Source organism: Pistacia vera, unplaced genomic scaffold (assembly GCF_008641045.1).
Source record: "Pistacia vera cultivar Batoury unplaced genomic scaffold, PisVer_v2 Contig171, whole genome shotgun sequence".
Taxonomy (NCBI): domain Eukaryota; kingdom Viridiplantae; phylum Streptophyta; class Magnoliopsida; order Sapindales; family Anacardiaceae; genus Pistacia; species Pistacia vera.
In genome coordinates this window covers 628894-641704 of record NW_022195801.1, presented here as the reverse complement: position 1 = coordinate 641704, position 12811 = coordinate 628894, and the positions used below count along the sequence as shown (strand labels likewise).

General features: G+C 34.6%; 1 protein-coding gene and 1 pseudogene across 1 annotated transcript; both read right to left on the bottom strand.

Moving 5' to 3' along the window:
* Positions 1–233: 233 nt before the first annotated feature.
* LOC116125801 lies at positions 234–4447 on the bottom strand (annotated as a pseudogene).
* Positions 4448–7576: 3129 nt separating this feature from the next.
* Positions 7577–10212, bottom strand: LOC116125800 ((R)-limonene synthase 1, chloroplastic-like). The gene is made up of 7 exons (XM_031411512.1): positions 9985–10212; positions 9619–9880; positions 9160–9535; positions 8553–8768; positions 8324–8462; positions 7985–8233; positions 7577–7885 (listed from the first exon to the last, which is right to left on the bottom strand). The coding sequence occupies exons 1-7, from the start codon at positions 10210–10212 to the stop codon at positions 7577–7579; spliced, it is 1779 nt and encodes a 592-aa protein (XP_031267372.1).
* Between the last annotated feature and the right edge of the window lie 2599 nt (positions 10213–12811).

Genomic DNA, 12811 nt, shown 5'->3' with positions numbered 1-12811 from the left:
ACAAAGATTATTCAAGAACTGAAGAAAAAGGGAGATTAAAGAAGGCTTGGAGAAGAAGAATTGGAGGAGTGCAACAAGAACATGTCGGAAAAAAAAACATGTTATTTAATTTTTGGCAATGGAATGGGTTGAAAGAGTGATGAAACATAACATCCTTAATCTCTTGACCTCCACCACCATGCCCATCTCGCGACGATAAATGTAATGGGAAGTTTCACAAGATTTATGATCATTCAACAATAGGTTGAGGTAAGGCAATTCGTTGCAGCTCTGTATACATTTATCTTCTTCCATATCTTCCTTGTTAGATCCTTAATGTATTCACGGGCAACTTCCTCGGAACAACCAGTATCATTCATGTAACATTGGATTGCTTTAGGTACATCACCTCTTTCATCTCATCCTGATTTATTATTGAAAGAAACACAACCAATTAATTCATAGAGAATTCAAATTAAAGTATATAAGACAATTGTAAATAAATAACTAGATTTTATACCGGTGAAGTTCCCAAATCATCTTGAAGTCGGAAAGCCGTGGATGGACCATTTTATAATATCCGGATTGCTTTCTAGAAATTCTAAGTCCTTCTCTAATATCGGATTTGCTGACGATATATATGATAGAGTTGCATAATAGGAAGTAATTGATATATAAGCATTATTCAAATATTCATCGAGCGTTGGCTTATACTGATAGTGGTACCATCTTGCCTCTGTTATTTGGGCTTGCGCCATACTTTTCCACTGATGTAAATGAATAGCGACGAGTAGTGAGATATTAAACAACAAAACATTATAAAAATAGAGGAAGAAACGATATAATATTACCATTTTGATTAGTCATTGAGCATCTTAATCTTTTTTGAGAATGTGATAAGCCACTTCATTAACAAAGTTGAACAGCGAGAGAAAACTGTTTTCATGTATGGGAAGCTGTTTCATTGCTTTAATGTCCCATCTGAAATACATGTGTAATATAAAAGCATCATATAATTTTTTCTTAGAACTGCTAGGTTTGTATAACAAGAAAATTTTCCAACAATTACCTCGTAATAGCATCAGTCAGAGCTCTAGTTCAGGCAAGTACCATAAACATCATAAATATGTCAATTACTGTAATTAGAGCAAGGCCTTTGCAACGAACTTCGGCAGTAAGAGTACCGAGGTTGAAAAGCTATACCCAAACCCCATAATATGCTGTTATCAAGCTGTTCCTAGCAAAAGTAACTCTCGAAGACCAGTTTCCCCACCACCTTCACAAGCAAAAGAGAAACATATCAATTGACTCCCTTAAAATAGATTACAAGTGTTGACATAGAGATCTAAAAAAATAAGAGATTAAATTTTTTGTTCAACTTGTTTGTCAAATCTCGTTATCTTATTTACAATAGCAACATTACTCATACAAAAATGGAATCCAATTTATATGTTAACTTATGTAATTGTTTACGTGTCAACCATTATAATTAATTATAAGTTAGTTACTACTATGAGTTATTTATAATCAATGTTGTAATGAAACATAAACAATTGCATTAGTTAGGATGCAAAAGGTACAATTTCAATAAGTATTTCATTAATAAAGGCATTGCAATCACGAGGACAAAGTTGAGGAAGGGTTACTGCATCAGTGTGTCTTTAAGATCTCCTGGTGAATTCCCTGAAAATATTAAGTCCACCTTTGCAAGCTCGAGTAAAAGGCGATTCTTGTCTTCCTCTTTTCATATGAATCTATGAACCATTTGGTCTCTAATCGTGGCGCCCCATGAAGAGGAAGCTCCAAGGCATGCTCAACAAGCGGTACAAGATTCTGGTCGACATCCTTATCGTCAAGATCTTAAGATGTTAGAACTGAATCCCATGCTTCCTGCATCATACTCTCCTTAACCCATAGAATGAGGCTTCATAAAAGCTCAGTATTGCCTTCACATCATCACAGACACACGCCGAGAAACTGCCCGTCTTGTCCTGAAACTCTCAAAAAATCTGCACTCAACAAGGAAAGTAGAAAAAACATATTAGTTATCTAATGATGACTACTTTTTTCGAACTTAATTCTTCAGTATTCAGTAACATAATAGCCGTGTTGTCTCAGGAGTCTAAACCTAGAGAGGTTGCATATAGATTTCTTTTCTTCCATTTATGATCGGAGTATTGTGGACACGGTCCAATATGTTCTTTATTTCACGTTCAAAATGGTAAGCCACTCCAAGTCTTTGTAAGTTGTCAATCAGCTCAAGCTGATCCAATGGGTTGTCCATACTATTGATTATCATCCTCACTTCTCTGTCAGTTTTCTGCTTTTTTTCTGTATGCTTCTCCCTGAAGAAATTAAGTTTTTGGTAATTAGTTCCTGAACCTGAACTAATGAAATTCAGCAAAGAACAAATTAAGACCATAAAAAGAAAAAAAAAAAAAACCCATGACTACCGTGTACTCATAGTCAATTTTGGCAGATAATCTTCGTTAAAAATGCAAGGTTTGTAGTTTCCTGATCGCCTTACAACAGTTGAAGTACTAGGTTCTGGGTTAGCGATGCACTGGAGTTGCTTCTTCACACTGATTCTGCTGGTTGGTGTTTAGAAACAAGTAGTTGCGGTGTTGAAAAAAAAGCACCAGAAGGAATATTACAGGTGATGCAATCAAAAAAGCCATTAGTAATTGTGAAGTTCACTCTGTTATAAACTTTAGAGATGCAAGCTGATATTATAGACTAGTTAAGAGGTCACCAGGAGTTTTTCGCGCGAAAGAATTTTAAAATTGCAATTTTAGCCCAAAAACTTATACAATTGCAATTTGTGAAACTCTCAAAAAGGAGTTGATACTGCTCAATAATTTTTGAAAATTCCCTCATAATTGCTTCTTATAAAAATCATTATCAGTCTTCTCATTTTCAGTCTTCTCTGTCTAATAGTTTTTTTTTTTTTTCTAGAAGGACGTTTGCAATCACATACACAGTTATATTGGTTATAACTACAAACATGTTGATTGTGTATAACTACAAACATTGTTGATTGTGTTATAAATACAAACATAAAGCAAAACAAAATGATTTAGGCCCCAAATGTATCAACACGTTTTTGTTCTCTTTCCCAAAATGTATCAACACTTTGTTCTCTTTCAACAAACTACAAGTGGATTAAAGACCATTATGCAAGTTGACCAGTTGCAGAGTAGGTTGTTATGCAAGTTGCAAGTTGCAATGCACTACATTAGGAAAACAAACAAATGCAAATAGTCCTGAGAAAAATACAATAATTTCAGCTCAATTTTTTTTTTGCTTTTCTTTACTCTTTGTTTCTGTTCAGAGTTGCCATAAACTTTTCAGGTATCAAAGCTTGTTTGACAAATGTCAAATGGTATCCTAAGTCTTCTGCTTCAACTTACATCAATACTAATGGGAAGTTTTCAAGCTCAGTCTCATCTTTTCCTCTGGCCAATTCACTTCCAAATGTTACCGTAAAGTTGGGAGGAGAGAACTATGCTTACTGGAAATCACAAGTGCTTCCTGTGTAAAAGCCTATGAACTTGAAGGCTTTGTTATAGGTGATAAACGTGTCCTCTAGCTCTTATAATCTCTTCGGATGATGATTCTGGAAAATCATAAATGCATAACATACTCTGTGGAAGAAATTAGATCAATTTTTGTTTGGTTAGCTAAATTCTTATATTTTCAAAGCAAGTTTAGACATGTTGCTAATAGTGAAACAACTTTTGATATTTGGAAAACCTTAGAGATGCATTTTCTCATTGATTCAAAAGCAAAATTGTTGCATCTACGAAACCTCCTACAAACCACTAGAAAAGACAATCTAAGCAGTAATGACTATGTACTAAAAATGAAAGAAGTTGCTAGATCTTTGACTGCTAGTGGAGTGGTTGTAAATGATGAAGAACTGCTCATGTATCCTTGATGGCCTGAGAACAGAATATGACGCAGTAGTAGCCAATTTAACCTCTTGAAGTGGAGAAGTTTCACACAAGAAGCACATTCTTGTTGCACAAACATGAGATGAGATTGGAAAAACAACATTCAACTAATATGGATTCCATGTTGTAACCGCTTTCCTTGCAACAAACGCCTGTTAATCCTCAAACACAACGACCAAATTTCAAAACACCAGTCAACAATCCAATCACCCATGCACACCCAGGAACAAGAGTCATGAAACTTCTATACAAATAGTTAGGACTTACACTTGATCAATATAGGTTTTGAAAGAGGTTGCAGTAAAGGTCAAAATTTCTACAAGCCAAGAATGATATGTCAACTGTGTGGGAAAACATGACACATGACACTCAATGCTATCATGAATTGACCCAAATTTTCAAGGAGCTCAAAATCATAGATACAAACCTGCACCAAACTACAATAATTGTCCATCAAACATAAATTTTGCACAAGCTTACCTTGCAAATACACACTCTGCATATCCACTTTCCATGCAAACCAGTCTCTGTGGTTCCCACAAGATGATAAGTGATCAAACTTCACTAATAAAGTATAGTCAAGCACAACAAATTCAAAGCAGCAGTATCTCCAAGACCAGTCACATATGGTTTTGAAAGAACTTTTGAGAATCACCAAAAAGAAAATTCTACAACAACTCATCCTCACAAATAGCTTACTCTCATTGTCAGGATCCAAATTGGTTCATTGACTTTGGAGCAACTATCACATCACTCTTGACATACAAAATTGTCCTTGAAAAATTAATATAATGGTCCATAAACTTACAAGTTGGAAATGGACAGTGCCTTGGTATCTCTCATACAGGTTGACTACTTTTCCCTCAAATTGTTCAATAGATCTTTACCTTCAAAATATACGTGTGTTCCTCATGTAACAAAGAATTTGCTTAGTATTTCAAAAATACAAAAGATAATAATGTGTTGTGGAGTTCTCTATGATGGGTGTATTATTAAGGACAAGATCTCTCAAGAATTCTGCTTCAAGGATTTCTAAATAATGGAAGTACCAGCTTGCCATACCTATCGTGGATGTGTACAACCAAACGAAAAAATCTCTAAAAATTCTCTTAGGATCCACAATAACTTTCTGTGTCTCTATTATTTTCCCTCACATTTTAGTTCAACATCAACTCATTCAAAATGGAGAAGTATCGTGGTGAAAGTGAAATATCCACCACAAATCCACGACTAGCTTCAGTCATTGGAGGAATAACCGTAACTACTCATGAAAACACCACTAACCAAGTCTTGAAGCTTCACAATGAGCGTCCTAAGGACGTGAAGCTAGAAACAAGTACAGGAAAAGCTAAATAAAAGGAGGAACTTGGAAAGGTTGATGGAAGATTTGAAGGAGGACATTGATTGAATCGAAAAATACACCAAGGGAAAGAATGCTATCTAGGATCTAGTAGATAAAACTCAAAACTCCTTTTGCCAAGGAAATCATGCAAGCCCTATTCCTATCGAAGTTCCAAATATCGTAAACCAACAGTCAGCTGAAACTTCTCGAAGATAGGAGCTAAGATTCCAAGTATACCACCGAAGGTGGAATGATAACCTTCACTACCAGGAGGTTCTATTGTTTTAAGGAAACTCAAACCGAGCAAATACTGTAATAAAAATATTCTATGAAAAGACAACTAAGGACGTGATGTTAGTAACAAGCCAAGAAACTTTACTAGAAACCTCATCATGAGATGCCAACAATTTATAAGATAAACCTAACCAACAAGTTGGAACCTGAAGAATACATGAGAGCATCTCTTATAAATATCATAGTAATGTCTTAAGCCTAGATGAAGCCCAACCTGAAAGCAAGTTCATATATTTCTTTGTACTAACTATAGTTTTGAGTTAGTTTAATTTATTATTATGAGATTTGCTAAGCTTCTATCTTACGAGAATAACATCAACTCTTATACATGAGAATTAAAATCTTGACCTGAGCTCTTATTTGATCCTTACGTGAGGTATAGTGCAACATATAACACAAGAGGCGAATTCACCTAAATTGGATGGTTGTTAAAGTTAGAACCTAAAATAAAAGAGGGAAGCCAAAAACAAACAAACTTAACAAAAGTCACCTCTTATATACATCAAGCTTAGATCTACAAGACGTAAAAAGAGTATGTGAAGCAAAAAAGAATTTTAAGAAGAAATACGCAAAGCTGATGGTGACAAAAAAATAGATAAGATGCTGAAACCTCAAAATAACAAAGAAGCAAGAACCTGATCCAAGATAAGTATCAACCTGATCAACATCTCATATATGTAGGAATCTCAACATCCAAGACAAGCAGGAACCTTAGCATCTTAGAGGAGCAGGAACCTTAGCATCCCAGACAAGCTAATTAAGTTGAACAAGACTTTTCCCTTTTGTAAGTAATTTTTGATAAAACATAAAATAATACCAACACAATCAAGCTGACATAGCAAAAGAGGGACGACGAACCTTGTCGCCACGTTATTTCTTCTCACCAATAAACTAATAAATAACAAATCTTTATATAGAAATTATAAAACTCTTAATTCATCAATTAAATCAAACACTAATCTAATAGATAACGCACTATCGAAACTTTTAGTAAAACTGATATGTTTGATTTATTTTCCAACACAGTTTCCATTTTTCTTCTTCATTCAATGCAACCATTAATATTACCTCTCTCTCTTTCTATATGAACTCCTCAACAGAATTCTCTTTTCATGCATTCAGTCTCTGTTCTTCTTCAAAAATATCAGCCATGGCTTTGGGAATGTTCACTAGGGAAAAATGTGTTTGGGTTTTTTCGAATTTGTTTTTTCAACTTAATCCTTGACGGTTAAAAATTGTCAAGAATTGAGACTACGACTGCCAAGAAAAAAATAATACAATTTATTTTTTACCAAATCTTGATAGTTAATAACTATTAAGAATCATCCAAAATAGTTAAGAATTATTTCAAATTCTTGATAGTTCATAAACTGTCAAGAATTACAATTCTTGACATGTTTCTAGAACGGTCAAGAAAATCTGTTAACTCATTCTGTCAAGAAAGAAGATTTTTTAGTAGTGGGAATTCCATAGTGGCAAAGTGGACATAGCTCTCATACAAAGAGTAAACAATTATAAATCTTGTGTTTGTGTGTGTGGTTATTTGTTTGCCCTTTGTTCACATTATTTTCGTTTTCATAGGGATTTAGGATTTGCTAGCATCTAATTAAATCCCCGCAACAGATTGAAACTAACACTCATGTCCTTCGGTGAGAGTTAGACACTTCTTTATGCGATCATCAATGACCTTTCCGCATGTAACATCGCATTGATGGACAAATGTAAAAATTTTGTAGTCTCAAAGGAACCCAAGGACGTTTAGTTTTAAACATACAATATGTAGATTATATCACATATACCATTCTCGAAACAATCAGGTCACACACTTATAAATGCCTCCACATATCAAATGATATCTACAAAACATGAATTATTAATGAAGATATCTCGGGTGAATCATTCATAATGTTAATAATAATACAATACAGTTCAAATCCTTAAATTTTGCATTTCATGACATGATCACACTTATTCTCCTTGCAACAAGAACATATCGGAAAAAAACATGTTATTTAATTTTTGGCAATGGAATGGGTTGAAAGAGTGATGGAAACATAACATCCTTAATCTCTTGACCTCCACCACCATGCCCATCTCCGCGGCGATAAATGTAATGGGAAGTTCTCACAAGATTTATGATCACTTCAACAATAGGTTGAGGTAAGGGACAATTCGTTGCAGCTCTGTATACATTTATCTTCTTCCATATCTTCCTTGTTAGATCCTTAATGTATTCACGGGCAACTTCCTCGGAACAAACAGTATCATTCATGTAACATTGGATTGCTTTAGGTACATCACCTCTTTTCATCTCATCCTGATTTATTTATTGAAAGAAACACAACCAATTAATTCATAGAGAATTCAAATTAAAGTATATAAAGACAATTGTAAATAAATTAATGCTAGATTATACCGGTGAAGTTCCCAAATCATCTTGAAGTCGGAAAGCCGTGGATGACCATTTTATAATATCTGGATTGCTTTCTAGAAATTCTAAGTCCTTCTCTAATATCGGATTTGCTGACGATATATATGATAGAGTTGCTATAATAGGACCTGTAATTGATATATAAGCATTATTCAAATATTCATCGAGCGTTGGCTTATACTGATAGTGGTACCATCTTGCCTCTGTTATTTGGGCTTGCGCCATACTTTTCCACTGATGTAAATGACATAGCGACGAGTAGTGAGATATTTAAACAACAAAACATTATAAAAATAGAGGAAGAAACGAATTATATAATATTACCATTTTGATTAGAGTCATTGAGACATCTGAATTCTTTTCTTTGAGAATGTGATAAGCCACTTCATTAACAAAGTTGAACAGCGAGAGAAAACTTGTTTTCATGTAACTGGGAAGCTGTTTCATTGCTTTAATGTCCCATCTGAAATACATGTGTAATATAAAAGCATCATATAATTTTTTCTTAGAACTGCTAGGTTTGTATAACAAGAAAATTTTTCCCAACAATTACCTCGTAATAGCATCAGTCAAGAGCTCTAGTTCAGGCAAGGTACCATAAACATCATAAATATCGTCAATTACTGTAATTAGAGCAATGGCCTTTGCAACGAACTTTCGGCAGTAAGAGTACCGAGGTTGAAAAGCTATACCCAAACCCCATAAATATGCTGTTATCAAGCTGTTCCTAGCAAAAGTTAACTCTCGAAGACCAGTATTCTCCCACCACCTTCACAAGCAAAAGAGAAACATATCAACTTGACTCCCTTAAAAATAGATTACAAGTGTTGACATAGAGATCTAAACAATATAAGAGATTAAATTTTTTGTTCAACTTGTTTGTCAAATCTCGTTACTCTTATTTTACAAATAGCAACATTACTCATACAAAATTGGAATCCCAATTTTATATGTTAACTTATGTAATTGTTTACGTGTCAACACCATTTATTAATTAATTATAAGTTAGTTACTCACTTATTTGAGTTATTTTATAATCAATGTTGTAATGAAACATAAACAATTGCATTAGTTAGGATGCAAAAGGTACAATTTCAATAAGTATTTCATTAATAAAGGCTATGCAATCACGAGGACAAAGTTGAGGAAGGGTTACTGACCTCAGTGTGTCTTTAAGATCTTCCTGGTGAATTCCCTGTAAAATATTAAAGTCCACCTTTGCAAGCTCGAGTAAAAGGCGATTCTTGTCTTCCCTTCTCTCATATGAATCTATGAACCATTTGGTCTCTAATCGTGGCGCCCACCAATGAAGAGGAAGCTCCAAGGCATGCTCAACAAGCGGTACAAGATTCTGGTCGACATCCTTATCGTCAAGATCTTTAAGATGTTTAGAACTGAATTCCCATGCTTCCTGCATCATACTTTCTCCTTCTAACCCATAGAATGAGGCTTCATAAAAGCTCAGTATTGCCTTCACATCATCACAGACACACGCCGAGAAACTGCCCGTCTTGTCCCTGAAACTCTCAAAAACTTCTGCACTCAACAAGGAAAGTAGAACAAACATATTAGTTTATTCTAATGATGACTACTTTTTTCGAACTTTAATTCTTCAGTACCTTCAGTAACATAATAGCCGTGTTGTCTCAGGAGTCTAAACTCTAGAGAGGTTGCATATAGATTTCTTTTCTTCCATTTATGATCGCTGATATTGTGGACACGGTCCAATATGTTCTTTATTTCACGTTCAAAATGGTAAGCCACTCCAAGTCTTTGTAAGTTGTCAATCAGCTCAAGCTGATCCAATGGGTTGTCCATACTATTGATTATCATCCTCACTTCTTCTGTCAGCTTTTCTGCTTTTTTTCTGTATGCTTCTCCCTGAAGAAAATTAAGTTTTTGGTAATTAGTTCCTGAACCTGAACTAATGAAATTCAGCAAAGAACAAATTAAGACCATAAAAAGGAAAAAAACACCATGACTACCGTGTACTCATTAGTCAATTTTGGCAGATAATCTTCGTTAAAAATGCAAGGTTTGTAGTTTCCTGATCGCCTTACAACAGTTGAAGTACTAGGTTCTGGGTTAGCGATGCACTGGAGTTGCTTCTTCACACTGATTCTGCTGGTTGGTGTTTTAGAAACAAGTAGTTGACGGTGTTGAAAAATAGCACCAGAAGGAATATTACAGGTTGATGCAATACAAAAAGCCATTAGTAATTTGTGAAGTTCACTCTGTCATAAACTTTAGAGATGCAAGCTGATATTTATAGACTAGTTAAGAGGTCACCAGGAGTTTTTCGCGCGAAAGAATTTTATAAAATTGCAATTTTAGCCCAAAAACTTTATACAATTGCAATTTGTGAAACTCTCAAAAAGGAGTTGATACTGCTCAATAATTTTTGAAAATTCTCCCTCATAATTGCTTCTTATAAAAATCATTTATCAGTCTTCTCATTTTCAGTCTTCTCTGTCTAATAGTTTTTTTTTTTTTTCTAGAAGGACGTTTGCAATCACATACACAGTTATATTGTGTTATAACTACAAACATTGTTGATTGTGTTATAACTACAAACATTGTTGATTGTGTTATAACTACAAACATAAAGCAAAACAAAATGATTTAGGCCCCAAAATGTATCAACACGTTTTTGTTCTCTTTCCCAAAATGTATCAACACGTTTTTGTTCTCTTTCAACAAACTACAAGTGGATTAAAGACCATTATGCAAGTTGACAAGTTGCAGAGTAGGTTGTTATGCAAGTTGACAAGTTGCAATGCAACTTACATTAGGAAAACAAATCAAATGCAAATAGTCCTGAGGAAAAATACAATAATTTCAGCTCAATTTTTTTTTGCTTTTCTTTACTCTTTGTTTCTGTTCAGAGTTGCCATAAACTTTTCATGGTATCAAAGCTTGTTTGACAAATGTCAAATGGCTTATCCTAAGTCTTCTGCTTCAACTTACATCAATACTAATGGGAAGTTTTCAAGCTCAGTCTCATCTTTTCCTCTGGCCAATTCACTTCCAAATGTTACCGTAAAGTTGGGAGAGAAGAACTATGCTTACTGGAAATCACAAGTGCTTCCTGTGTTAAAAGCCTATGAACTTGAAGGCTTTGTTATAGGTGATAAACCGTGTCCTCTAGCTCTTATAATCTCTTCGGATGATGATTCTAGGAAAATCATAAATGCATAACATACTCTGTGGAAGAAATTAGATCAATTTTTGTTTGGTTAGCTAATATCTTATATTTCCAAAGCAATGTTTAGACATGTTGCTAATAGTGAAACAACTTTTGATATTTGGAAAACCTTAGAGATGCATTTTCTCATTGATTCAAAAGCAAAATTGTTGCATCTACGAAACCTCCTACAAACCACTAGAAAAGACAATCTAAGCAGTAATGACTATGTACTAAAAATGAAAGAAGTTGCTAGATCTTTGACTGCTAGTGGAGTGGTTGTAAATGATGAAGAACTGCTCATGTATATCCTTGATGGCCTGAGAACAGAATATGACGCAGTAGTAGCCAATTTAACCTCTTGAAGTGGAGAAGTTTCACTACAAGAAGCACAATTCTTGTTGCACAAACATGAGATGAGATTGGAAAAACAACATTCAACTTATATAGGATTCCATGTTGTAACCGCTTTCCTTGCAACAAACAGCCTGTTAATCCTCAAACACAACGACCAAATTTCAACACACCAGTCCAACAATCCAATCATCCCATGCACTATCCCAAGGACAAACTGAGTCATGAAACTTCTATACAAATAGTTAGGACTTACACTTGATCAATATAGGTTTTGAAAGAGGTTGCAGTAAAGGTCAAAATTTCTACAAGCCAAGAATGATATGTCAACTGTGTGGGAAAACATGACACATGACACTTCAATGCTATCATGAATTTGACCCAAATTTTCAAGGAGCTCAAAATCATAGATACAAACCTGCACCAAACTACAATAATTGTCCATCAAACATAAATTTTGCACAAGCTTACCTTGCAAATACACACTCTGCATATCCACCTTTCCATGCAAACCAGTCCTCTGTGGTTCCCACAAGCATGATAAGTGATCAAACTTCACTAATAAAGTACTAGTCAAGCACAACAAATTCAAAGCAGCAGTACTTTCCAAGACCAGTCACATATGGTTTTGAAAGAACTTTTGAGAATCACCAAAAAAAAATTCTACAACAACTCATCCTTCACAAATAGCTTCACCTCTCATTGTCACGGATCCAAATTGGTTCATTGACTTTGGAGCAACTCATCACATCACTCTTGACATACAAAATTTGTCCTTGAAAAATTAATATAATGGTCCATAAACTTTACAAGTTGGAAATGGACAGTGCCTTGGTATCTCTCATACAGGTTTGACTACTTTTCCCTCAAATTGTCTCAATAGATCTCTTTACCTTCAAAATATACGTTGTGTTCCTCATGTAACAAAGAATTTGCTTAGTATTTCAAAAATTACAAAAGATAATAATGTTGTTGTGGAGTTCTCTACTGATGGGTGTATTATTAAGGACAAGATCTCTCAAGAAGTTCTGCTTCAAGGATTTCTAAATAATGGACTGTACCAGCTTGCCATACCTATCGCTGGATGTGTTACAACCAAACAAGATAAAATATCTCTAAAAAATTCTCTTAGGAAACAATCCTTTCAGCCTACTGGAGTGTTCTCTCTGCCATCTTTGCATGTTACCTCTAGTACTTTAGCTATGAATAACTCTGAAAATAATGCCACTAAGCTAGCAAACAGCTTTCCAACTACAATGGTTGATGGTGTTGTT